The following is a 27848-nucleotide window of genomic DNA, read 5'->3' as shown; positions in this document are numbered from 1 at the left end:
GTAGAAATTCTGAGTCAAAGATATACACACTTTAAATATTGATATATACTTTCATATTAGTGACACCAATTTATATTCCCATCCCAGACTATTGGGTATAAATGCCATCGCTCTCTCTCTTCTTTAGCTCTGTGATTTTCCTATTCTGTAAAATGGATAACCAAAATATTTCTTTTATGGTTGTTATCATAATTAAGTGAGAGAATAAATATAAATGTTTGATGCCTAAGTGCTTAGGAAATGGCAGCTACTGCTTTTAATATTCATTAAGCAATAAGATACTGCTTTTAATGTGATATATGCACTTCCCCAAAACCTTAAGAGTAATGAGTAACATCAGTCTTTATAATCTTTGCGCATGATGAGGAAAATGATGTATTATTTTAATTTGACATTTGGGGATGTTGAACATCTTTTCATATGTTTATTAGATTTTTGTGTTTCTTTTGCATTGCTTTGCATTTTCCATGCTTTTAAAATTTGCTCCTTTTCTTATATTTGGAAATTTTTATATATTAGGAATGTTGACTTTACCTAATTTGCAAATGTTTCCCTGTATTTTGTCATTTTCAGTTGAATTTGTTTATGGCACTTTTTTTTAACGCTATAGATTTAAAAAAATACATTTGTAGATATCCCATGCCACCATTTGTTTGGTTTATGGTTTATGGCTTTCCCCACCCTAAGATTACCAAAATATTTGTATATAATGTTTTAACGTACATTTCTCACTTTACAATTTCTAATTCTTCTGGAATTTATTTTGTTATAAGATAAGATACAGTTTTGTTTTGTTTCCACGTGGATAGCTAGGTGCCCCATCCCTTTCTTTTACTGCTTTGAAATGCCTCTTATATACTAAATTTCCAAATACACTTGGACTACTTTCTAAACTATTTAGTTCAGTCAAGCTGTTTTATAATTTTTAATGTAATATAGGGCAGATTTTCCTTCATTACTCTTCCTTTTAATATTCTTCTTGGCATGTTTATTCTCCTAGGGAATCTTTGCAATCATTTTGTAAAGTTGTCCTACTCCTTCAAAAGAATCACATTTTTTGTTTGTTTGTTTGTTTGTTTGTTTGTTTCTATGAGGAAGATTGGCCCTGAGCGAACATCTGTTGCCAACATTCCTCTTTTTGCTTGAGTAAGATTGTCCCTGAGCAAACATCTGTGCCAGTCTTCCTCCATTTTTTTGTGTGTGTGGGATGCCACCACACCTTGGCTTGATGAGCAGTGTGTAGGTCTGTGCTCGGGATCTGAACCTGTGAACCCCAGGCCACCAAAGTGGAGCACATGGGCCTAACCACTACACCACCGAGCCAGCCCCCCTCATTGAGATTTTGATTGAGGTTTTCAGATTACTTGAAATAGTAAATCCTGAATGTACCTTTTTTTTTTTAAAGATTTTATTTTTTTCCTTTTTCTCCCCAAAGCCCCCCGGTACATAGTTGTATATTCTTCATTATGGGTCCTTCTAGTTGTAGCATGTGGGATGCTGCCTCAGCGTGGTCTGATGAGCAGTGCCATGTCCGCGCCCAGGATTCGAACCAACGAAACACTGGGTTGCCTGCAGCAGAGCACGCGAACTTAACCACTCAGCCACGGGGCCAGCCCCCTGAATGTACTTTTAAACTTCGTGATCACAATTGTCTTTTCAGTTGAGCATATTACTCAATAAGGGCATTTAAATTTTTTTTTATGTGGTGCTTAGTACAATTCTGTATAAACGAGTGTTTTATAAATATATTTTTATGGTGCTCATTGATTCAAAGGTGAAAACTTTTCACCCCCAAAACTCAAAGGCATGCCATTTTCTCAATAATAGGAAAATGTGTTGTTACCTGTACATATCGTAAAACTTGAATAATTGTTCAGAGATGGTTTTCATTAAGTTTCTGCAAGGAAAGCCCATTATGTTTTGTTTGTTTGTTTGTTTGTTTTAAAGATTCTCTTTTTTCCTTTTTCTCCCCAAAGCCCCCCGGTACATAGTTGTATATTCTTCATTGTGGGTCCTTCTAGTTGTGGCATGTGGGACGCTGCCTCAAACCTCAGCATGGTTTGATGAGCAGTGCCATGTCCATGCCCAGGATTCGAACCAACGAAACACTGGGCCGCCTGCAGCGGAGCGTGCAAACTTAACCACTTGGCCACGGGGCCAGCCCCCGCATTATGTTTTTATGTTTGAAAATTCAAAATGTTTCTTTAATTAGTATGTAAGGCAGCCTACTCTAAAATTCTTATAGTAGATATTGTCACTATTAAGTTGTACCCATTTCCATTTCTTGTTAGTGTGTGTGTATTACAGTAGTGTTCCCCTTACTTGCTCACAATCATTTAATAGAGGAAGAATAAATGAGAGCCGGCACCATGGAGGCCTTCTTATAACAGTAGATGCCTGTTAGCCAAAGTGTAGAAATTACTTAATCCACATATCAAAAAGAAATCAGTTTTCAAAGTTTCCTAAATCACTTGGCATAATCTAAGCTTTTTAAATTACTATAACCATATCATTGACTCTGTTTCAGTGAAACCAAATATAAAATACAGCTTTAAATCATCTGTAAAACCTTTTAATGACCATGTACAAACAGCCTTTTGATATAAATGGGCATCATGTTACCCATTTATAGAGGAAATTGAAGCTTTGAGAAGTTAATGTCAAATAGTAGAAAGAAAGTAAACTAATATTTTGAGTACCAAATGAACCAAGCACTTTATTTAGTGTTTTCCTGGGTTATCTTATTTTAAAAAGTAGATAATTTCCGAACGGTAAATTTGATCAAGCTATTGGTGCATTACATAAACACAGAATATGTCTCCATCGTACCAATTCCTCTTGTTTTTTTCTTTACTTTCTTTATGCAGCTGTGATTATTTACTCAATTTTTATGTAATAAGAATGTGCCTATATCCTGTTTTTTATCAGCTGCTTTTCCCAGCTGCTTAGATATCCATGGTTGATTGTAATAATGATCTGGATCATTTCTCCTTGTTTTTTAGATTCCTGAATTTGACAACTTGTACCTAGATATGAATGGAATTATACATCAGTGTTCCCATCCTAATGATGATGATGTTCACTTCAGAATTTCAGATGATAAAATCTTTACTGATATTTTTCACTACTTGGAGGTGTTGTTTCGAATTATTAAACCTAGGAAAGTGTTCTTTATGGCTGTTGATGGTGTGGCTCCTCGAGCAAAAATGAACCAGCAGCGTGGGAGGCGTTTTAGGTAAAACATTTATGGTTTATTTTTGAATCCTATTTAGAGTAATAAAATATATTATTTTGAAGATGATTGACTTAACACAATGCATCTTCTGTTCATATTCTCTGCTTAAATTCCCCCAGAAATGGAAATATCCCGTACTTATAATGTCATACTTTATCAATCAAGTAAATGAATTAGTAATTCAAGTGAGGTGTCGTTTCTGAAAGCATATGTTGGGCTGTATAAACTTACTCTCTTGTTCTCTGTCCCAAATTTTTCAAACTTCTCCTTGGTAATTAGGAAATGGTAGTAGTAAAGAAAGCTTCTATGGTAGTCTGCCCTGAACTAAGGAACCTCAGAGTGAACGGAGAGATTGTTCTAATGAGAATATCATTGACATTTAATTTAGTTAAACAGACATTTGTTGAATGCCCAAACCCTGGGCTAGAAGCTGGCTCTGATTGAGCATGGGTCCAGATTGGGCAGAAAGGCAAGTGAGATTAGAAGGTGACTGATGGAGTATGAGAAGGGAGTTGAGTTAGGATACTCAAGATATTAGCAGCCCAGTGTGTGAGATGGGAAGTAGGACAAGTAAAAGGATGAGAAAAGGTTGTACACAGAGAGAGGGTTTTAAATTCAAAATCTTGGACATGTGGAATATTTCTAAATAGCAATGAGAGCATGCTGCATCCTCATTATGACTAGCAGAAGTAAAGTTAGGAGGGTTGTTGGAACTGAAGGGAAGAAAGCATGAGTCTAGCATGTTTGATGGGTCGTTAGCATAATGAGTCATTTCATCACAATGGCAGGTAAAGGAGTGGAAAGGGTACCTGTGAATCAGAGGTGGAAATCATCAAGGAAGGTGGGAAACTACCTTGGAGAAGGTTAGCAGTAAGAATGGGGAAAGGATGGTAGAAAGTGCTGATATAAATACCAAAAGAGAAAAGATACTAAAGATACTGGAATGACTGTGCAGTCCTTGAAGATGAGGACCACCTCTTACTAAAATTTAGATTTTCAAGTACCACCCAAGACTTACTTAATCTGAATCTCTCAAAACTGAGCCCTGGATACTATTTTTACCAGACTCACCTGGTATTTGTTAAACTAGTTTTGAGGAGCTGCTGGGCTAGAAAATCTAGTGTTGCGAAAGGATTATATGAGCCCAGTGTATCAGTCAGTGTTCAGTTGCAGGTAATAGAAATCTAGCTATTTTAAGCAGAAAGGGCTTAAAATAATACAGACAATTAGGTGCTTATAAAAATCATTGTGAGAGCCAAAAGGGTGGGAATCTAGATGAGCCTTCAAGAATGACTTCCAGAACACCACCAAAGAACTGACCCACCAAGTGGGACTACTACTGCAACGCTCTGGAAGGGGAGGAGTTCAGAGGCCTCCACCAGAACAGGTGGTTCCAGGAATTCATTCCTTTAGCTGTGATTCAGGAATTAAGAAGCTACCACCTGAACTGTAGCTCCAAGAATACATCACTTTAGTTACAATTCAGCAATCAAGAAGCCATCGCTGTGTCTGTTAGCTCTAGAGCCCCAGTGCGCCTGCTAGATCTGTACCAGAAAAAATGGATGCCCTGCACCTTGCTTCTCAGCACCTACAAAGCTCCTGAATATTGAGATCGCTTCTGCTATTTATGAAAGACACACGCCCCACAAACACGGTGCCTCAACTGTCATGCAGACTTCACTACACTTCCACTTTCCAAACCTTTGATAGAGGCATCTAACTAACAAAAATCTAAGTCAAATCCAGAAACCTAGCTGCAGGGAAGCCTGAGAGTTTAATTTTTTTATCTTTCCAACCTCTCTAGTATCAGAAGACAATCTAGGAGAATGGAGTGGATGTTGAGGGCCAATCCACCATAACCATCACAAGCCTTTACTAAATACTGTGCTGGCATTGAGTGCTCCGTGTTTCTCCCAAATCCCCCAGTCGGCTTTTTCTCATTCTCCACAGCAACTGTTTTCTCCATTCATAATCTTTATTCATATTTTTTCTGCATCTATTACTCATTTTTAAACTACTGCCATCTGGCTTTTGTCCCACCAGGCCACTGAAACTTCCTTATAAGATTACAGATGGGGGGCCAGCCCCGTGGCTGAGTGGTTAAGTTGGCACACTCTGCTTCGGCAGCCCGGGGTTTGCCAGTTAGGATCCTGGGCATGGACCTACACACTGCTTATCAAGCCATGCTGTGGCAGCATCCCACATAGAAGAAGTAGAATAATTTACAACTAGGATATACAACTATGTACTGGGGCTTTGTGCAGAAAAAAAATACCAGGAAGATCGGCAATAGATGTTAGCTCAGGGCCAATCTTCCTCACCAAAAGAAAAGCATACCTTAAAAAAAAATCTCCATCATGAATCATTTGTCTATTTCCCAATCTTCTTAAAAAGAAAAAAAAGATTACACATAGACTCTTTATGGCTAAGTGTAAAGAATAATTTTATCTTTATATCACTTCACTTAGCTACATTATTTAACAATGTTGACCATTCCTTCTATCTTTCTTTTTTTTGAGGTAGATTAGCCCTGAGCTAACTACTGCCAATCCTCCTCCTTTTGCTGAGGGAGACTGGCCCTGAGCTAACATCCATGCCCATCTTCCTCTACTTTATACATGGGACACCTACCACAGAATGGCTTTTGCCGAGCGGTACCATGTCCGCACCCAGGATCCAAACCAGCGAACCCCAGGCTGCAGAAGCGGAACATGTGCGCTTAACTGCTGCACCACCGGGCCAGCCCCATTGCTTCTTCTTGAACTTCCTTTCCTTCAACTTCACGTGACCATGCTCTCTCTGGCCGTACTTTCTTAGTTTCCTTGTTATCTTCTCTTCATCTGCTTTTTTCTTAAATATTGGTGTTTCTTAAGGCTCTATCTTGAGTCCTGATGATCTTGTTCAATGACTTTAATTACTGTGTCTATACTGATGACTCCCAAATTTATCTTTCTGGTGGGTATCTCTCTCCAGAGCTCCTGTGTATCCAAATGCCTGCTAGATATCTCCTTTTGGAAAGCACAGATACGATTTAGACTTAACGTGTTCAGAACTGAACTAATCTCTGCCTCAAAACTGCCTTCCTTCTCTGTTCCCTATTTCAGTGAATGGCAACACCATGCAAATAGCTGCTCAACTCAAAAATCCAGGAGTAATTTGGACTTCTCCCTTTTCCTCATTCCCCACATCCAAGTCCTGATTATCTAGTCTCTTAAATTTGTCATCTCTATTTACTTTTCATCTTTAGTGCTTCTGTCTCAGCCTAGGCCCCTATAATCTTCCACCGAGATTGCTGTAATAGTCCCACATTGTCCCTGTCCTGAACATTCTCTGTATTGCAGCCACATTAAGCACTGTGGCTGTTTTTCTGTCTCTGCAGTGGAATATAAGCTCTGTGAGAACAGGAATCATTTCTTTTTTGTTATATCCCAAAAACTTCTCACATAATAACATTAAATAATCATTTGTTCAATCAAACAAGGAGGGAGAGAAAAGAAGAAAGAATGGATTTCTCTGGCGAGATTACAAATTAGTTGATTTCTTCAAAATTTTAGTTACATTGAAGAGGTCAGTAAGAGAGAGAGTTTAAATGTGAAGAAGAGTTTGTTTATCAAAGAAATAGAATTCCACAAGGCACAGTAGATAGAACTAGTAGCAAGGCTGTAGAAAATGGACATAAAGCAGAGCTTCCTGACTTGTATGCTGTGTGGCATACTGGTGTGCCAAAGATGGGTAACAGGAGAAGCCAGACAGGAATCAGGATGCCTGTATTCAAACCTAGGTCTGTCTGACTCTAAAACTCATGTTCTTCCTGGTAAATTCTGTTGCTTCAAAAATGCGATGATTTTAGCAATTGACATCTTAATCTTATTAGGCCTTCATTTTAACTTTTTATGAGAAAACCCAAAGATATACATTATAATTTTATAACTGTTTTTATATAATATTCTTAGAGATCATTTTAATAAGGCATTTCTTGTTTGCTGTTATTAAATGTAGTACATATAATGAACATTTAATGTTATACTTTTTAGCTTGTTTCTAGAATCTATTTGCTGTGTAACTGTGATAAGAAGGCAGTTACTTTATAATAAGTGTTTGTAATGTTCTGTCTCAGTTTTTTACTATTATAATGTTCTACTTCTATAGTCCTTATCTGAAAACTCTTAATCCTTTTTTTCTTTCTTTTTTTTCCAATGAGGAAAATTGGTCCTGAGCTAACATCTGTGCCAATCTTCCTCTATTTTGTATGTGGCATGCTGCCACAGCATAGCTTAATGAACTGTGTGTAGGTCCGTGCCCAGGATCCAAACCCATGAACCCCGGCCACTGAAGCAGGGCACACGAACTTAACCACTATGCCAGCCGCTGGCCTCTAAAAAAAAAAACAATTCTTTAAATAAATAAAAACAATTTGGAGGCTCATCTTTATCAATTATAATCATTTCAAAACTTGTATTATGTTTTGAGCCTTAAAATTGATGAATTAGTATTTTAATTATAAAAGCATCTAAATAGCAATTTACTTTATATAAAGACATCTGCTTTTTTCCAGAAACTTTAAGATATTTTTTCCTTAACGTTTCAGGTCAGCAAAGGAGGCAGAAGACAAAATTAAAAAGGCAATAGAAAAAGGAGAAACTCTTCCTACCGAGGCCAGATTTGATTCTAACTGTATTACACCAGGTAAATTCACTGAGAGAAAAATTCTGAGAGATTTAAAATGTAAATGTAATTTTTTTTTCAAATGCATTTTTCTTTTTTAGACTCTTATTTATTTTGTCCTTAGGATTTCATTTGCTTTATTTTCCCAATTATGTCTCATGAGATGATTTGGTCACCTTGGTCATAAGAGCTCCTATGAAGACTGTAGGGATTTGCAGATGATAAGAGCAGCTGAAGATTCTCCCAGATGCACCAAATTCCAGACCTAGAAAGAACTTACAAGACCCATACTACTCCCACCATTTATTTGTATGGAAATTGACTCAGTGAGGTTGCTGCTTACCCAAGTTAAAGCTTGTTGTATTCAGGACAAGAAACCCATTCTCCTAGTCCAGAGCACTCACTGTTCTTCTCAAAGGCAGTTAAGATTTCTGTGACTTTAAGGATAAATGAATTTATCAGGTTTTTGTTTAGTTTTATATGCAACAATGTGCTCTGTACTTCTTAGGGCTTTATCTAACATCGTTATAATCCTTTACTTTGAAAAAAAAATCTTAAAATCTTACATTCTTATGAACTCTTTACTAACTACGGTAATTTTCTCTTTCATTAAGTGCCCGAATCACTCATTACTTAATTTAATAACCAGTTTTATCCTGGTTGTGATTTAAGACTGTATTGCCTTTGACTCTTGACCTTCTAGGCGTTTCCTAAAACGTACTCATTGTAGACTCAGTTTCCAGATTAATAATAATTTTCTAGGTTAACAGTAGTAATGATAATGAGAGTTGTGGTTATTATTGGCTGTTATTGTATTGGTTGTTATTGTTAATCTGATTGAAGCTGCATGCTTTAAAAAAAAAACTTCAGAATTCAGCAGAGGAAATAGAAGATTGAGGTTCATTAGAGAGTTGAAACTCTGCCCTTGTGTGAAAATATTTGAAGCATAGTCCTGAGGAAGTAGTAACATTCCTTGACTTTCCTTATCTGATGTTAACTTCATTTTAGGGTGACCAGTGAAATTAGCAACAGTTGTGATATTTGCTAGGGATAGGTGTAACATTACTTGCTTTTCAAGATTAAGTGAGAGAGCTTTCCATGTCCTTTGGAGATCTTTTACCCAACTCTCCCTTGGACACTCAGATTGAATTTCTTGTTGTCATTGGCAACTCACTGTTTTTATGTCTCTTTCAGATTAAACTTTGTAAAACTTTGTGTTTATAGGGACGGAATTCATGGCCAGGTTACATGAACATCTGAAGTATTTTGTAAATATGAAAATTTCTACAGACAAGTCGTGGCAAGGAGTTACCATCTACTTCTCAGGCCATGAGGTTATTATCTCTTTTTATTTAAAGAGTTAGTTTTTTTAATTTAATATTCTGAATCATAGCATTTTATCGCATTTTTTTTTTAAACATTATATTTAGACTCCCGGAGAAGGAGAGCATAAAATCATGGAATTTATCAGATCCGAGAAAGCAAAGCCAGATCATGATCCAAACACCAGACACTGTCTTTATGGTTTAGATGCTGACTTGGTAGGTATAATGTTTATTGTTATTATAATCTTATGCCATTGTAGTTAAATATCTTAGTCTTATCTGAGAAGCTTTCTGGCTATGGAAACAAATACTGGAGATACACTAATGATTGCTTCTTCTGCCGTTAACCAAAGTTCTAAACTAATTGGAAAGTGAGCGCTTTTGCCATAGTTTATGATCAACAGGTCGTTACAGTTAGTGTTCACACCTAACTGACCTTAGTGCTGTGAATACTCTGCTGAGGTCAGGGTCAGGGAACCTTTTTACCCCCATGCTTAATATATAACTTTTAAGACCACCTGATCTGATAACGCCATGACCTAAATAACTTTACTAGATGTTTTTTGTTATAACTTTTTGTTATGGAAATTTTCAAACATAAACAAAAGTAGGGAAGATGGTATAATGAGCCTGCTTGTGTCCTTCATCCAACTTAATTATTTTCAAGTCATATCTCTAACCATCCGTCTCCTTTCTTCTACTCCCTTGGATTCTTGAAGCATATCCCAGACATTGTATCATTCAGTCTGTAAATATTTTGTAACGTTCCTCTAAAGGAGAAGCTTTTTTTTTTAATGTAACCACAATGCTATTATCTCACATAAAACAAAAATTAATAATCACTGTTTAAGATATAAATAACCACTTAGATTTCTCTTTTTTCCAATTATTTCATAAATGCTTCATTTTGTCTTGTTTGAATCAGGATTGAAATAAAATAAACAATATACATTGCAGTTAGTTGATAAGTCTCACTAGACTGACATACTTTGGAGATTAGAATACTATGTGAGAACATTAACTACAAATACCCTTTTCCAGTTTTTTCTGAGTTTTCATATGTTAGAAGTATCCTGGCCTCCAGAAGAGTCCTACATTCTTCTTTCATGGGAAAGCTGCTGCCTCTAATTTCTTACCCATTCACCCCCCCATGGCAAGTGAAAAGGTGTGAAAACCAAGAGAAGATTTGGGGTATTTTGGGGAGGGGGCGCAGAGTGGCCGTTATAAAGGTCATGAGTCTAAGGTAAACATTATTTTTTTAGAAAAGTACACTCACTCTGCCCCATTCATGGCCTATAAATGGATCATGTTTTGATATTTTTATACTTAATGTACTAATACATTGTTTCTTTATTTTCCTTAGATAAGCATGTTCTTCTTTGTATAGAAATGTTTTTTGTTGAATTGCTTTTGTGAACTTGATACTGTAAAAAATAAGAAAGTAGAAACATCTCTTAATCAATTTTCCACAGATTATGCTTGGATTAACAAGTCATGAGGCACATTTCTCTCTTTTAAGAGAAGAGGTTCGGTTTGGTGGCAAGAAGACACAAAGGTAAATCATACTGCATATATGTTGGAAGGAAGAACATGAATTGAATTAATAATAGTAATCCCTTAACAGATAGACTATCTATAAATATTTTCTCCCATTCTGTGGATTGCATTTTCACTCTGTTGATAGTATCATCTGATGCACAATTATTTATTTAATTATTTATTTATTGCTAGGGAAGATTGGCCCTGAGCTAACATCTGTTGCCAGTCTTCCTCTATTTGTATGTGGGTTGCTACCACAGCATGGCTGCTGATGAGTGGTATAGATCTGCACCCAGGAACCAAACCCAGGCTGCCGAAGTGGAGTGTGCTGAACTTAATCACTAGGCCACCAGGCTGGCCCCACAAAATTTTTAATTGTAACCAAGTCTATTTTTTTTCTCTTGTTACCTGTACTTGTAGTTTAATATCCACGAAATCATTGCCAAATCCAGTGTCATAAAGCTTTTTCCCATTTTGTTCTAAGAGTTTTATAGTTTTAGCTCTTACAGTTAGGTCTTTAATTCATGTCGAGTTAATTTTTGTATATGGTGTAAAGTAAGGATCCAACTTCATTTTTTTACACATGGGTGTCCAGTTTTCCCAACACCATTTGTTGAAGACAGTCTTTTCTCCATTGTCTTGGCACCCTGGTCAAAAATTACTTGACTATATATGCGAGGGTTTACTTCTGGGCTCTGTATTCTGGTCCGTTGGTCTGTATGTCTGTCTCTATGCCAATACCACAGTATTTTGATTACAGTAGCTTTACAGTAAGTTTGGAAATCAAGAAGGGTGAGACCTCCAACTTTGTTCTTGTTTTTCAGAATTATTTTGGCTCTTCAAGGTCTCCTGAGATTAATAATTTTTAGGACAGATTTTTTTGTTTATGAAAAAAACGTCATTGGGATTTTGCTAGGATGGCTTTGAATCTGTAGATCCCTTTGGGTAGTATTTACATCTTGATTTTAAGTGTTCCAGTCTATTAACATGGAATGTCCATTCATGTATGCCTTCTTTAATTTCTTTCAGCTACATTTTGTAGTTTCAGTATACAAGTCTTTTGCCTCCTTTTTTTCTCTTCTTTTATTTCAAAAAAAATTTTTTTAGTATAGTTACCTTGCTGTAGATTACATTCCCAGGACTTATTTATCTTATAACTAGAAGTTTATATTTTTGACCACCTTCACCTGTTTCACCCACGCTTCTCTCCTCACTTCTGGGAAACATCAGTCTGTTCTCTGTATCTATGAGTTTGGTTTTTGTGAGTTTTTTTTAAAGATTTTATTTTTTTCCTTTTTCTTCCCAAAGCCCCCCGGTACATAGCTGTATATTCTTCGTTGTGGGTCCTTCTAGTTGTGGCATGTGGGACGCTGCCTCAGCGTGGTTTGATGAGCAGTGCCATGTCTGCGCCCAGGATCCGAACCAACAAAACACTGGGCCACCTGCAGCGGAGTGCAGAACTTAACCACTCTGCCACAGGGCCAGCCCCTATGAGTTTGGTTTGTTGCCTCTGGTTTTTTCTTTTGCTTCCTTGGTCAAGTTTATTTATAGGTGTTTTATTCTTTGGGATGGTATTGTAAATGGAATTGTTTCTTAATTTCCTTTTTGGATTATTTGTTGCTGGTGTGTAGAAAAATAACTGATTTTTCTGTGTTGATCTTATTTCTTCAGCTATGCTGAATTCATTTTTTAGTTCTAGTAGCTTTTCAGTGGATTTTATGGGATTTTCTGTATATCCAATCATGACATCTGTAAATAGAGTTTTACTTCTTCTTTTCCAATTTGGATGCCTTTTATTTCTTTTCTTGCCTAATTGCCCTGGCTAGGACTTCCATTATAATGTTGAATAGCTATAGTGAAAAGGGCCATCCTTGTCTTATTCTTGATCTTAGGAGAAAGCTTTCAGTCTTTCACCATTGAGTATGATATTAGCTGTGGAGTTTTCATGAATTCCCTTCATCATATTGAGGAAGTTCCTTTCTATTCCTACTTTGCTGAGTATGTTTATATTATGAAAGAGTGTTGAATTTTGACAAATGCTTTTTCTGCTAAATGATTGCGTGGTGTTTTTTCCTTTATTTATTAATGTGGTGTATTACATTAACTTTTTTTTCTTATGTTGAACCATCTTTGCATTCCTGGTATAGATCCCACTTTTTCATGGTGTATATAATTCTTTTAATATGCTATTGTCAGCTTATATTTTTAATTGTAGTTAAACTTGGAGTATGGGCTAACAGCCAGGAATTAGACCTCTATACCAAGTGAGGGAGAGAAAAGAGGAAGAAGTGATAGAGCCTTGCCATTGAAGCCTTGGACTATACTGCAGTGGATTTAAAGTGTATACTCACTTATCTGCATGCTTTGTGCTAGTGGTCAGCCTTAAATGGGCCAGATCCCACTGGTTCTTACACGTATTTTGTATTATTTAGGCTTTCTTAATTCTGAGAGCTCTTCCATAGGAAGCATAATGCAAACCAGTTATTTTGAATTTTATTATAAGTGCAATTATATTTTTATCTTTACATTATCCTGCAGCTGTAATGTAAATCACATGCCTTGATTACAAGAATTAATTATCCTCTAATGATGTTTTATTTTAAACTTTGCTACATTTTAAAACTTGAACCTTAAAAATATAATTAACTCTGTGTTGATCATCTGACTAATTACAGGGTATGTGCACCAGAAGAAACCACGTTTCACCTCCTACACTTGTCTTTAATGAGAGAGTATATAGACTATGAGTTTTCAGTATTAAAAGTAAGTATTAATATAGCCGAGGAGTATGCAGAAGATGTGTATGCAGAAATTTCCATAGTCTTTGACTTTTTTCTCCATTTTGCTGTAGGACAAGATTGCATTTAAATATGATATTGAAAGGATAATAGATGATTGGATTTTGATGGGATTTCTTGTTGGCAATGATTTTATCCCTCATCTACCTCATTTACATATTAATCATGATGCGTTGCCTCTTCTTTATGGAACATATATTACCATCCTGCCAGAACTTGGGGGTAAGAAAAGTTTATTATTCATTTGAGGCTACTTTAATTAGCATTCCACTAGCCCTAAAAATATCACTCAGTTTATTAGATTATTGCATGCACATAAAGTACGAAAATATTGGGTTTGTTTTGGTCTGAGGCACCAAGCTCTGAGATTGTAATTGTAAGTGATTCACAAGCAAAGAAAATGACTAGAGTTAAGTAGTCTCATTTATTGATACCTGACTAATCTCTGCCTCTAATTACTTAAGAAAGCCAGCAGAAGTTGTTGGTTTCACTTAGCTCCTTTCATATTTAAGCATAGAAATTCAATTTTTCTAAATAGATAAGCATTAGAGTATTTAATGTGAGGGAAAGATTTTCCATTTAAACTGGGAAATTGACAAACGCTGGTGATGTGAAGAAAAGAGACAACAGTAGCAGGACATTAATCCTTTTCTTTTCAAGTTAATATATCAAATGAATGATCTAGATAGATTCTAAAACATATTTAATGAACTGTTAACAAATGTCGTTGGAAATGTGGGAGGATTATTATTGTGTGAACCTAGAATTTCTTATATTTTACTTCAGTTCTTACGTATGGTATGTTACAGTAACATCAAGTTCATAGAAACTAGGGCCACTTATATAGTCCAACACTGACTTTTTTTCTTGATTAGTAGAATGTCAACATTCAACATTTTGTGAAAAGAATTTTGTATAATTATTTAGAAAAAATAATGTTAGCTTTTAGTACAAATTAGATTTTGTTCCTTCTAGGTTATATTAATGAAAGTGGGCATCTCAACTTACCTCGATTTGAGAAATACCTTGTGAAACTATCAGATGTAAGTAACTAGAAGTTTTTAGTTTCCTTTCCCAGAGTAGCTAGAAATGCTCAGTAATCAATTACATAATAACGGAAGAAAAAGCTTTTGTAATTTTACTCTACTTGATCATTCTGTATAAATAATTTCACCTAAATCATTTTTATATACTTTTTATTTTTAATTTTCAGAGTAGTAGATGAAATCCCCATATGCATAAAAAAGTAACATTCTCTGATTTCCTTTGCTCCAGAAGTAGTCTCTGTTAAGCTTGGTTGTATTCTTCCAGATACACTTAAATTATTCTTAAACAAATTTCAATATTTCTGTCCAGTTTGATCGGGAGCACTTCAGTGAAGTTTTTGTGGACCTCAAGTGGTTTGAAAGCAAAGTGGGTAACAAGTACCTCAATGAAGCGGCAGGTGTTGCAGCAGAAGAAGCCAAGAGCTACAAGGAAAAGAGAAAATCAAAGGTGTCCATTTTTTTAGATGTCCTTTCATTTTTTTAGCTGTAAAGGTAAAACTGATATTCCTTGTTTCTGATTTTCCTTCTTATGATTTTGAGGTTGCCTCATTTCATTTTCATTTCTTCGTCTCCTCTAAGGACATTTTAAAAATTGTTTTGGTTTCTTTGCTCTCTATTAGATACTGTCATTTAAATCTGATCTTTAGAAATCACTTTCTTATTTTTACCCTTGAAGAACTTCGTGATTTTTTTGCTCTTCCATTCTATTAATAAGTGTAGAAAACATTTCTAAATGTAAAAGCCCAGAAAATTTATTATCTTTTTTTAAATGTGGATATTTATAGCATTTAATGTTACATTAACTAGATCGGTAATTTTTCCCTAGAAATAGTTTATATGTAAAATCATATTTAAAAGACAGTAAATAGTCTAGGTTAAGAGTAATTAATAGCACAATATCTAAGAAATGTTAGGTGCTCTATAAATGAATAAGAGAATCAGTTAGAATTTGTTAGTACCTTGTAAAGCATCTCTAATAAGCTCCAAAGAATGTTTTATATGTGTTATCTTGGAAAAGAAACCTCTTCTGAAATTTTTCTCAAGCCTATCTGTAATTATTGGATTCTGGTGAAATTGATGAGTTCCTGTACTCTCCTTGCTATACCAGTTCTATTTAGGTTCAAGCCTAATAACTCTTGCTCCAGGAAGGGCAACTATCCTCATTTTCTCTAGTGCAGTCCTTCTAATTGCTTAGCTTTTCCTCAGTAAAACTTAGCAGCAATCAGTCTACATTCTACTCTGTGTTTTTTCTCTTGAGAAAATAGGCTCTGCAACTTTTTGAGAACCTGTACTCACAAAGTTTACATATCAATAATCGCTGGTTCCACTCACCTCAGCTCAGCCCTTAAGTCTCATGAGTCTTCTAGGCATCTGTAGTTAACATTAGAGACACTGAGAAAATGAGAGGAGCTGGAGGGATAGCCCAGGCACAGGAAGCTGGCAGAGGCCCTGGTTTGGATGAAGAAGAGGAAATGGGGGTAAGGGAGGAGGAAGAACAAATGAGAGTCACTAGCAATAGATTAGCAAACAGCAAATAGAAGAGAGAAAGGATGAGATCACGGGGAAGAAAAACATGGGCAGGCTGTGAAGGATGCGATGAGATGGAAGAACTGTAGAAAAACAAGTGAATTGCATGGAAGTAGAATTTAGAAGTCAAGGATAAGTCACAGATTCGTAAGAATGACGGGATCCAAAGATAAAGAAAATAGGTAATATTTGTAATAATTTGATTCAATCAAATTTTGGTTAATAGTACCCCAGAATTTGACATACAAAAATGTTAAAGTTGAAAGGATTTGATATTGATTGTGTACTTTTCTCTAATTCAATGACATATTCTTGAAGTGGGTTCTTTTGGGAACACGTACATAATTAAATATATTTCTCTTTTATATTGGTGAGAATTACTTATTACGTCTCTTTGAGAGACATGAATGTTAAGTTGTACATAATAAAGTTTATAATTTTAGAAAACAAGTGGTATAAAACTAAAAATGTTTAGATAATATTTCAGAATTTTTTTTTTTTTTTCCTTTTTCTCCCCAAAGCCCCCCGGTACGTAGTTGTATATTAGTTGTGGGTCCTTCTAGCTGTGGCATGTGGGACGCTGCCTCAGCATTGTTTGATGAGCAGTGCCATGTCCGCACCCAGGATTCAAACCAATGAAACACTGGGCCGCCTGCAGCGGAGCGTGCGAACTTAACCGCTCAGCCACAGGGCCAGCCCCTCAGGATTATTTTTAAGATAAACTTTACTATCTATCACTTAAGGATCATTCAGTTATTTTCACAATTTTAAAAATCTCCCTGTTAAACGTCTCACTTTGAAATATATCTTGCCATATAGGACCAGGAAAACTCCATATGTTGGGCTGCTTTAGACACAAATGGAGAAGAAGTGGTAGCTTCTAAGGGTAAGTACAAACTATGTATTTTAATATATGACTTTTTTTTTTTTTACAAAATACTTACGTCTTTCCTTTATTAGTAATAATTAATATTAAGGACTATGTACTAAGTAATATTGGATGGAGCGGATTTCTATGATCATTTATAAGCATTTGCTTTGATATGTATTTATCAAAGCATTAGGGGGAAAAACAGAATATTCATAATTGTTGGCTGCTATCTTTCTGGCTTTCTTTCCAGATAATGTAGAAGATGAAACTGAAGATGATGACCTATTTGAAACAGAGTTTAGACAATATAAAAGAACGTATTACATGACGAAGATGGGAGTGGATGTAGTGTCTGAGTACGTTTTTGCCAATACTTTTACTTTAAAGTAGAAAAGATTAGATTTTGCAGTTCTTCAGAAAACAGCATAATTTTGATAGTTAACGGAGTGGGAGAGAAAGATTTTTTGGTTCCATAAATGATTGTAGATCTTTCAACAGGTATGATTTTGGAGTAGGTTATAGTTCTGTGATAAAAATTGCCAAGTAGAAAATGGTTAGATTTTTGCTTCCCATCTTAAAATGGTCACATCACACTTATCTTGAAGGACACCTGGCTCAACCCCAGGTTAATCCTAATCCAAAAGTTCCTTAAGAACTTGACCCCTACAATGGTGGCTTTCACACTTTTAAACTGCAGCCTACAGTATGAATTACATATGTTCATATTTTATTTATTTTAATTAACAAACACTTATGAAGTACTACCGAGTGCCAGGCACTATTCTAAGCATTTAAAAAATATTAACTCATTTAATTGTCACAACAATTCTTTAGGATGAGTAGAATTATTATTATTTTATGATAGAAGAAAATAAAGAATAGAGAGTTTTAAGTAATTTGCTCAAGGTGACATAGGCAGTGAGTTACAGAGCCAGGATTTGAACATAGGCAATCTGACTCCAGAGTCCTTGCTCTTAACCACTAGATGAGGCTGCTTCTCTATAAGTGAAATAAGAGTTTCATGAAATGCAGTGTACCCTTATTACATGCAATATACTTAAATATTTTATATGCTATTATTTTCACTTTTTTTTTTAATATAATAAAGCACTGAGGGGCCGGCCCCGTGGCCAAGTGGTTAAGTTCTCTCCCTCCGCTTCCACAGCCCAAGATTTTGCTGGTTCGGATCCCAGGCGCAGACATGGAACCACTCATCAAGCCACATTGAGGCGGTGTCCCACATGCCACAACTAGAAGGACCCACAACTAAAAAAAATATATACAACTATGTACTGGGAGGATTTGGGGAGAAAAAGCAGAAACAAAAAAGATTGAGAACAGTTGTTAGCTCAGATGCCAATCTTTAAAAATAAATAAATAAAGCACTAAGTATTAGATCTTTTCTAGAGAGCTTGGGATACACCCAAGCTTTCAGACATTGCTCTATATACTCTCAGACTGTCTTCTAGTCTAGATGTAGTCTTCCTGTAGGGTCTATATTCACACCGACCTCCAGTAATTGGAGGTATAGGAATTCTAGTACATTTCACCAGCTCATTTTGAAGCTTTGTCCGGTGCCATGGGTATGTAGAACTTTTAAGACTTGAGAGATACAATATTTAAAATAGTTCTGCTTTATGTTATTTTACTTTGTTTTGTGAGGAAGATTAGCCCTGAGCTAATATCTATGCCATTCTTCCTCTATTTTGTATGTGGGATGCCTCCACAGCATGGTTGATGACTGGAGTAGGTCCACACCTGGGATGTGAACCCGTGAACCCAGGCCACCAAAGCAGAGTCCACAGAACTTTAACCACTCGGCCACTGGGCTGGCCCCTCAAATAATTACGCTTTTAATCCTTTATTCCTTAGCTCTTATATTTCCTTCATTACAGTCTATAGTACCTGCAGTTGGCACTAAATGCTTAATTGGATAGCTAACTAGTTCTCTGTTTTATTTCTCTTCCTTTCTATATATTAAAATACAGATTATGAAAATGAGATACCATCTATTTGTTTGCCTAGCAAATAAGCAAATCTTTTTAAACTGTTATATTCAGTGTTGGTCCAGGAGTAGTGGTAGAGTTTTTCCCTTAATTACTGGTGGGAATATAAATTGGTAAAATTATTTTGGAAAGCGCAATCCAAAACCCTTTAAAATATTCATCCTTTTGACCCAATAATTCTAATTGCTAATCTATCTTAAAAATATACACTCAAACACAGAAGATCTTTAAGAATGTTTATTACACAGTTTTTTTTATCATAGTAAAAAATTAGAAATAATCTACATGTCCAATAAGAAGATTCATCATAATCATCTCCACCTCCTCATTATGATCACTATCTCTGCCATCTCCACCATCTCCAGAATCTGCAGAACTGCTAAACTGGTACCTCTAGAAAGTTCATAACAATTTAGAAAGATACTTAACAGTATATTATTAAGTAAAAATTTTAAAAGCAGGACACAAAGTCATATATACAGCATACTCTCATTAATAGTTTAAGAAAAAAAAGCTGGGCATAGAAAAATGGCTGAAAAGAAACATACCAAAATGTGATAGTGATTGCTACATTATGATAAAAATGCATTTCTTCATTATCTTGATTTTGAATAATGAGGAAACATTTCTTTTATAATGCAAAAGTAATACATTTCATTTTTTAAAGTGTACCTCCCAAAAGTACAGAGATCTGGAATTTCTAAGTGCATCTCTACCTAAATTTTGATAACAAACACTAACAGGTCTATAGCTACTTTTGGCTTTAGCCTAGGGCTCTTTTTTTTTTTTCTTTCTTGGTGAAGATTTATTTTACCTTTAATGGTGATTTTTGAGAAAGAAGAGATTAAAGGGAATATTGCTCAGTGGATATAGCACTTTTCAAAGTGTGTTCTAGCTACTATAACCAGATTTTAAGATCTCCCTGATTTCTTCCCATGATTCTCTCAGCATCCTTCCAGTTGAAGAGTCCCATCTGTCCCTCCCATCCCACCCTAACTGTGAGGGAATGGTAGTGCCCCTTAATAGAAAGCTCCATTGGCTAAATCCTCAAACTTTAAACCAAAGGCACAGTACATTGGCTGAATAAATATGCACAGCAGGTTTAAGTGTGCTCATGGTAGAGTTAGGAAAACTATAAGGCAAACCTTTAATCTGATAGGATCGGGTTTTTTAAAAAAATTATTTTGGAGTTTCTCTGATTACAATTTTTAGCTTATTCATTGGTTAAATAAAACATCTAAGGGGCTGGCCTGGTGGCGCAGCAGTTAAGTTCGCACGTTCCGCTTCAGCGGCCCAGGGTTCGTCGGTTCGGATCCCGGGTGAGGACATGGCACCACTGGCAAGCCATGCTGTGGCAGGCATCCCACATATGAAGTGGGAGACGATGGGCACGGATGTTAGCTCAGGGCCAGTCTTCCTCGGAAAAAAGGCGGAGGATTGGGAGATGTTAGCTCAGGGCTAATCTTCCTCACAAAAAAACAACATATGAGAGGCAGAATGTGGTATCAGCAGAGATCATGCTCTAAAGACACTGGCTTGTCTTCAAAAAATGTTGTTGTAATGAAAATAATTCTTTTCTATTTTCAGTGACTTTCTGGCTGATCAAGCTGCATGTTATGTTCAAGCAATACAGTGGATTTTGCACTATTACTATCATGGAGTTCAGTCCTGGAGCTGGTGAGGGAATCAAAACAAAAATTAAGTTTTTTTAAAAAATAATGGTTCATTCTACTATAATCTCATTTGAGGATATCTTTTCCTTTTATTTCTCTTTATGGTAGTATTTTTTAGAAGATACGTACATCCAAGTTTAAATAAAATACAGTTTATCTCTTCTTATGAAAATACTTAGAAAAGACCTTCATAGAACAAAGATACTTCCAGCCCTAGCAGATGGCCCCATAAAAGGTCTTTGTTAATCTACAGATTTAAAATTCTGTCATGATGAATCAAGTGTGACAAAGTCTTGATAATTATTGGGTCTGAGGGATGGTTATCTGGGGTTGTTCATTATATTCTCTACATTTTTGTGTGTTCGAAAAAAATTTTTCTATCAGGAGTAATTGTTGAACAATGGGCTGTTTGAATGTTAGACTGGGAAACACAAAGACAAAAGAGGAAAGGAATTATTTGCTTTCCCTGGAAATAGTAATAATTCTCCATTTTTTTCATGTTTCGTATTCCAGCAAGTTCCATCTACATTTCCAAACCATCCGCCAAAATAGAAAAATAACAAACCAAAAATGATGCAGGAAAAAGTAGAAACTTTTAGGTGGTGAAGTAGCTTGTGCTGGTTTGTTTTCAGAGCACCTCTGCCAGGCTTTGTTTTAAAGCACACACAGCAAAACAAACCAATGCAAAATAATGTAGCATTAATTGTTATTTTACTTTTTAAAAAAAAATCTTTGCAATATCTAACCTGATTCTCAGGGCCTCTCTGAAGAGCATTCTAATGATGAAAATCCTTGATTTACCATTTTTTTAAGAGGATGAGTATAAGTTATTCCTATTATACCTCTAGGCATTAAGGCCAGGCACTTGAAAAGCATGTGTTCATATAATCCTAACAACTATTTAAAGTAAATAATATTCTCTACCTTTTACAGATGAGGATCAGAGAGGTTAAGTAACCTTTCTAAGGTCATAGACCCAAGAATCAAGTCTGAGCGTATGATTCCAAAATCTATACGTTTTCCATTATTCTGCATGCCATTCTTCCTCCTAAACTTTTCCTCTCCTTTTGAAATACTCCATAATTGTATAATATAAAAACATTTCTTCCCTTTTTTTGGCATCCTTACTCAAATATTAAGAACATTGAAATTTTTTTATAAATTGTTCAAAGCTTTGTAAAAGTATTTATACCTGTGGTTAAATATGGGAAGATATTAAAAACAAAAATAGTGTTTATGATTAATAAATGGCTTAATCCTTATCACAAACACAATTTTATATATATATATATATTTATATATATATATATATATATATATACACACACACATACTAATTCAAAGATAAAAGTTCTTAGAGCTGGCTAGTAAAGCCACATGTGCTCAGGCTCACTGTTCTCTTGAGGGAAGCCCAGACAACCTAACTGAAAGTCTCCTGACTGCCTCGTTACTTCATTCCAAGAATCAATTGACTGGAAGATTCACACTCAACATTTTGGAAACTAAAAGAACCGTTGTATGTAACTGAAGGATATATATATATATATATATATATATATATATCCTTCAGTTACATAATACATCCCAATTTTGGAAATGTGAAACTGCCAATTAATAGTTAAGAAAACAGAACATTTGTTGCCATCACATAACCTAAATTTTCCAACACTGCTGATTTCTTATATTGAAGTGGTAGAATTAGGGGTGACAATTTTTTTTCCTCAGAATTATTGCTATGTGTTGTTAAAATAAAACATGGAATACTCTATACTTAATATTGACCTGTTTCATAAAGTTGCCAATTGTTTAAAGCTCAGTTTTGTCTTATAGGTATTACCCCTACCATTACGCGCCTTTCCTATCTGATATCCGCAACATCAGCGCACTCAGCATCCATTTTGAACTAGGAAAACCTTTTAAGCCATTTGAACAGCTTCTTGCTGTACTTCCGGCAGCTAGCAAAAATTTACTTCCTACATGCTATCAGGTGGGTTTTAGAATTAAATGTTTTTGTCCTTTTTGATATTTAGGAGCTCCTACTTCAAACCTAGAAACATAGTACCCAAATTTCTTTAATAGCTAAATATATTTATTTTCAGTTTCAAATATAGTATTTCTTAAGTCCCTTGAAAAGTAATTCCTTGATTTAAAGTTAGCTTTGTTTTAAAATAGCGAACTCTAAACCATTCAGTGGATAACTTCTTCATTTTCAGCACCTTTAAGCACATCTTAAAGCACAGTTTCTCTCTGCACTGATGAAAGTAAACTAAATCAGGCAAAATCTAAAGCCATCTACTTTATCCAAACATTTATAGATTCATTCCTCTTTTCTTTTACTCTCTACATACTAGAATAGGGATGGTTCTAAAAAGTCATTTATCTGATCAGAAGTATACCTCAGTTTATATTTCAAGCATTTCATTTATCAAATTGTGGAATGAAAGGCTTTTCTCTGGTTAACATATTTCACATAGCAGGAGGAAGATGTTTCAGAGGTGATTGGGTCACCAAAATTATACTGAGCCAGCTAAGTTGATTTTGAGGGTAAATTTCATTCAGTTCTTCTAGAGTATCTGTCTGTTCTAATTTCATGATCTGGTCCCAGGAATTGGAGTAGACACACCCCCCAACACACACACACCCATACACACATACCCGTTGCTGCTTGAACAATGTCAGACTCCCTTCAGGTTAAGTTCTAAAACTTAACCTGTCCTTCATCCTGGCCTCTGGCCTCCCTTTCTTCTTGTTTCTTTGATGTTTTTTTTTTCTCCTACTTTCAGATACATTAAGGATTGATACCCAGCCACTTTGGACCAGTACAACTATACAAGTGTTTTATAGCCACATCTGTTTTGATTGTTCTGTGCCCATGCCATACTGGTTATTAAATATTTTGACTATTACCCTGAGAAATATGCTGCTTTATTTCTTGAAAAAAGTTTATGTTGGAGCTGGCCCAGTGGCATAGTGGTTAAGTCCTTTCACTCTTCAGCAGCCTGGGATTCGTGGGTTCAGATCCCAGGCTCAGGCCTACACACCACTCATCAAGCCATGCTGTGGTGGCGTCCCACATACAAAATAGAGGAAGACTGGCTTAGATGTTAGCTCAGGAACTATCTTCCTCAAGCAAAAAAGACAAAGTTATATCATAATCCTCCATATTCATTTCATACAAGACATCTTTATGGTCTATCTACCTCAGTTATAAAATCTCTAATGAAAACATGTCTTATTGGACTTTTTATCTTTGCTAGTAGTAGTAAAGAGATCCCTGGATTTTAGATTTGTTTTTTTTTAATTCTTAAATGACAGTCTTATGTTACTTAATAAAGTCAGTTGATTAGGAAACAAAAGTAATTGTTTAATTTAAGATTAAAAATGGAGGTGAATTGGAAGCCTGTGAAATGAACTGAAGTGTGAATGAGAAAACAGAATTTAGGTCGGTCTTGTAGAGTGAAATGACAAAATTAAAATTTAGAGTAAAGATGGTTTTGCTACATAACTAGGTCAATGGAATGGGAAAGTGATGAGTAGCAGTAAAATTAGAAGTCTCATAGTTGAAAATCAAAGTATAGCTGGTATGTTGCAACATATCTAAAACGTAAATATTTAGTTTACTTTGCTTAGAAATTTTAAACTGTAACATGAAGAAATATTACAAATATATTAACAAAAGGCTATATTTGTATTCTTGTATTTCTGTTACACTGTTTTATATTTTCACAGCATTTGATGACCAGTGAAGACTCGCCAATTATAGAATATTACCCACCTGATTTTAAAACTGACCTAAATGGGAAACAACAGGAATGGGAAGCTGTGGTACTAATACCGTTCATTGATGAGGTCAGTGCATGAAATAGTTATATATATACGCGTTTTTTTTCTTTTTGGTTTTTTTTGTTTATGTGTGTGAAGAAACTTGGCCCTGAGCTAACATCCATTGCCAGTCTTCTTCTTTTTGCTTGAGGAAGATTATCCCTGAGCTAACATCTGTGCCAATTTTCCTGTATTTTGTATGTGGGACACTGCCACAGCATGGTTTGATGAGCAGTGTGTAGTCTGCGCCGGGGATCTAGACCTGCAAACCCTGGGCTGCTAAAGCAGAGCACGTGAACTTAACCACTATGCCACCAGGCTGGCCCCTACACATATATTCTTAACCAGAGAGTATTTCACATAAGTTAATGAGCAATGGGTTTTAATCACCATTTATGTTTTGTTAATAAGATTTAACTACTCTCTTGATTACGTGCACCAAAACTTCTAAGTGCACTAATTATAAGAAAGCTGGAGTGGCTTTACTAATATTAAGCAAAATAGACTTCAGAACAAGGAGTATTACCAGAGATCAAAAGGGATTCAAGTTCGGGGCCAGCCCTGTGGCCGAGTGGTTAAGTTTACGCACTCCACTGTGGCAGCCCAGGGTTTCGCCGGTTCAGATCCTGGGCGCAGACATGGCACCACTCATCAAGCCATGCTGAGGCGGTGTCCCACCTAGCAGAGCCAGAGGACCTACAACTAGAATATACACCTATGTACTGGGGAGCTTTGGGGAGAAGAAGAAAAGAAAATCAAGTCAGTTCATCAAGAAGACATAAAAATCCTAAATGTCTATGCACCTAATAACAAAGCTTCAAATACATAAAGCAATAACTGTCAGAATTGAAAGGAGACATAGACAAATCCACACCTTATAATTGGAAATTTCAACTCTTTCTCTCTGAGGAAGTGATAGAACAATAAGAAAGAAAATCAGTGAGAATAAAAACTTGAATAACACTGTAAACCTATTCAACTTGATTAATATTTGTAGAACACTACACCCAACAACTGCAGAATACACATTCTCTTTAGGTGAATAAGGAACATTCATCAAGATTATTTGCTGATACCTAAAATGTGTCTCAGTAAATTTAAAAGGGTTAGAATCAGGGGCTGGCCCCATGGCCTAGTGGTTAAGTTCAGTGTGCTCTGCCGCAGCAGCCTGGGTTCGGTTCCTGGGCGCAGACCTACATCATTCTTCAACGGCTGTGTTGTGGCAGCAACCCACATACAAAATAGACAAACATTTGCAACAGATGTTGGCTCAGGGAGAATCTTCCTCAGCAAAAAAAAGGGGGTTAAAATCATACAGAGAATGTTCTCTGACCATGTGGAATTAAATTAAAAATCAGTAATAAATATCTGGGAAATCTGCAAATATTTGAAATTAAATAACATACTTCCAAATAACCCATGGATAAAAAAAGAAATTAAAAGGGAAATTCGAAAAAATTTTGATCTGAATGATAATGAACACTCAATATATCATAATCTGTATGCTGGAACTAAAGCAGGGCTTAAAAGGAAGCTTAAGGTTCTAGATGCTTATACTAAACAAGAAAAAGTTTTAAAATAAGTCCTCTAAGCTTCCTACCATTAGAAGTTAGAAAAACAAGAGCGAGTTAAACCCAAACTAAACAGTATAAAGGAAATAATAAAAATAGGAGCAGAAATCCATGGAAATGAACAAATTATAGAGAAAAAAATCAATGAAACCAAAAGTCGGGTCTTTGAAAAAATTAATAAAATTGATAAATCCTGGTTAGACTGATCAAGAAATGGGGGAGAAAAAGAGGGATGGAGAGAGAGAACACATAAATTGCCAATATTAGGAATGAAAGGGGAGACATCCTACAGACTCCTCAAATATTAAAAGGCTAGTTAAGGAATATTGTGAACAGTTTTGTGCCAACAAATTCAACAGCTTAAGTGAAATGAACACATTCTTTAAAGACACAATGTAGCAAAACTGACAAAAAATGTAAACATCTGAATTATCCTGTATCTTTTAGAGACATTTAATTCATATTTAAAACCTTTCCCACAGAGAACATTCCAGCCTCAGATAGCTTTATTTGTGAATTCTAGCAAACATTTGAGGAAGAGATAATACCAATTTTACACAAACTTTGAGAAGTAGAAGAGGGAGAATCACTTCCCAGCGTATTTTATTAGATAGCGCAATCCGGATACCCAAACTAGACAATGGCATTACAAGAAAAGAGAAATACTGACCAGTACCCCTCCTACAAGTAGATGGAACAACTTTTAACAAAGTAAAACCAGATGGGATCCAATACTGTGTTAGAAGGATAATGTTCATGACCAAACGGGATTTGTTTTAGAAATACAGGATTGGTTTGCAGTGTGATTTAGCACATTGTCAATATTCAACATCCATTTTTAATAGAAATGCTCAACAAATGGAATAAAAGGAAACTTCCTCAATCAGATAAAGTGCATCTAAAAAAACCTATTTCTAACTACATACTTAATAGTAAAAGGTTGAACATTTTCTCTCTAAAGTCAAGGATAGGACAAGGATGTCCATTCTGAACACTTCTCTCTAATATTGTACTGGAAGTCCAGCGTATTAAGTCAAGGAAAAGAAATAAAGGCACACAGAATAGAAAGGAAGAAGTAAAATGGTCTTTATTTGCATGTGGCATTATAATATATTTAGAAAATTCTAAGGAATCTTCAAAAAAAGAAACTATAACCAGGAAGTGAATTTAGCAAAGTCCCCAAATATAAAATCTATACAAAATTCAATTGTATTTTCATGTACTAGCAACAAACGATTGGAAAATGCAAAATTTTTTAAATAAAAGTTTTTTTAATGCTTACAGTACCATTAGAAAATATAAAATACACAGCTATAAATTTAAAATGTGCAAGCCCTTTACACTGAAAACTATGAATAGTGTTGAGAGATAGACACCTTAATAAATGGAGGGATATACCATGTTCAAGGAACAGAAGACAATACTAAGATATAGCTTCTTCCCAAATTGATCTTTAGATTCAACATAATCCCAGTGAAGATCTCAGCAGATTTTATTGTATAAATTGGAAATCTGACTCTAAAGTTTTAAGAAATTGCAAAGCATCTGGAATAGCCAAAGCAATCTGTAGGAAGAAGAACAGTGTTGGAGGACTTTCATTATCTGATTTCATGACTTAGCATGAAGCTATCGAGGCAGTGTGTTTGTTACATAGCAATAGACAAGTAGATCAGTGGAACGGAGTAGAGTCCAAACATAGATCTATACTTGTTCAGTTAATTCATTTTCATTCAAGGCAGCAAAGCTATTCAATAGGTAAAAGAAAAGCTT

At 35.5% G+C, this 27848-nt stretch overlaps 1 protein-coding gene across 5 annotated transcripts in view; it reads left to right on the top strand.

The window, feature by feature from the left end:
• Positions 1-27848, top strand: part of XRN1 (5'-3' exoribonuclease 1) — a 117889-nt gene that overhangs the window by 5933 nt on the left and 84108 nt on the right. For all 5 annotated transcript variants that reach the window (XR_011427051.1, XR_011427050.1, XR_011427049.1 and 2 more), the window contains exons 2-15: positions 3003-3235; positions 7824-7921; positions 9125-9234; positions 9331-9441; positions 10698-10780; positions 13440-13527; positions 13616-13784; positions 14538-14605; positions 14919-15056; positions 16955-17021; positions 17257-17362; positions 20600-20689; positions 22516-22672; positions 24415-24534. Coding sequence is in view for 2 of the 5 variants with exons in the window: in XM_023621048.2 (XP_023476816.2) it covers positions 3003-3235; positions 7824-7921; positions 9125-9234; positions 9331-9441; positions 10698-10780; positions 13440-13527; positions 13616-13784; positions 14538-14605; positions 14919-15056; positions 16955-17021; positions 17257-17362; positions 20600-20689; positions 22516-22672; positions 24415-24534 (1638 nt within the window). In the remaining 3 variants the exon portion in view is untranslated. The remainder of the gene's footprint in view (positions 1-3002; positions 3236-7823; positions 7922-9124; positions 9235-9330; positions 9442-10697; positions 10781-13439; positions 13528-13615; positions 13785-14537; positions 14606-14918; positions 15057-16954; positions 17022-17256; positions 17363-20599; positions 20690-22515; positions 22673-24414; positions 24535-27848) is intronic.

The sequence above is a fragment of the Equus caballus genome, chromosome 16 (genome assembly GCF_041296265.1).
Source record: "Equus caballus isolate H_3958 breed thoroughbred chromosome 16, TB-T2T, whole genome shotgun sequence".
Lineage (NCBI taxonomy): Eukaryota > Metazoa > Chordata > Mammalia > Perissodactyla > Equidae > Equus > Equus caballus.
The sequence above is the reverse complement of the archived record's forward strand: the minus strand, read 5'-3'. Positions and strand labels throughout refer to the sequence as shown.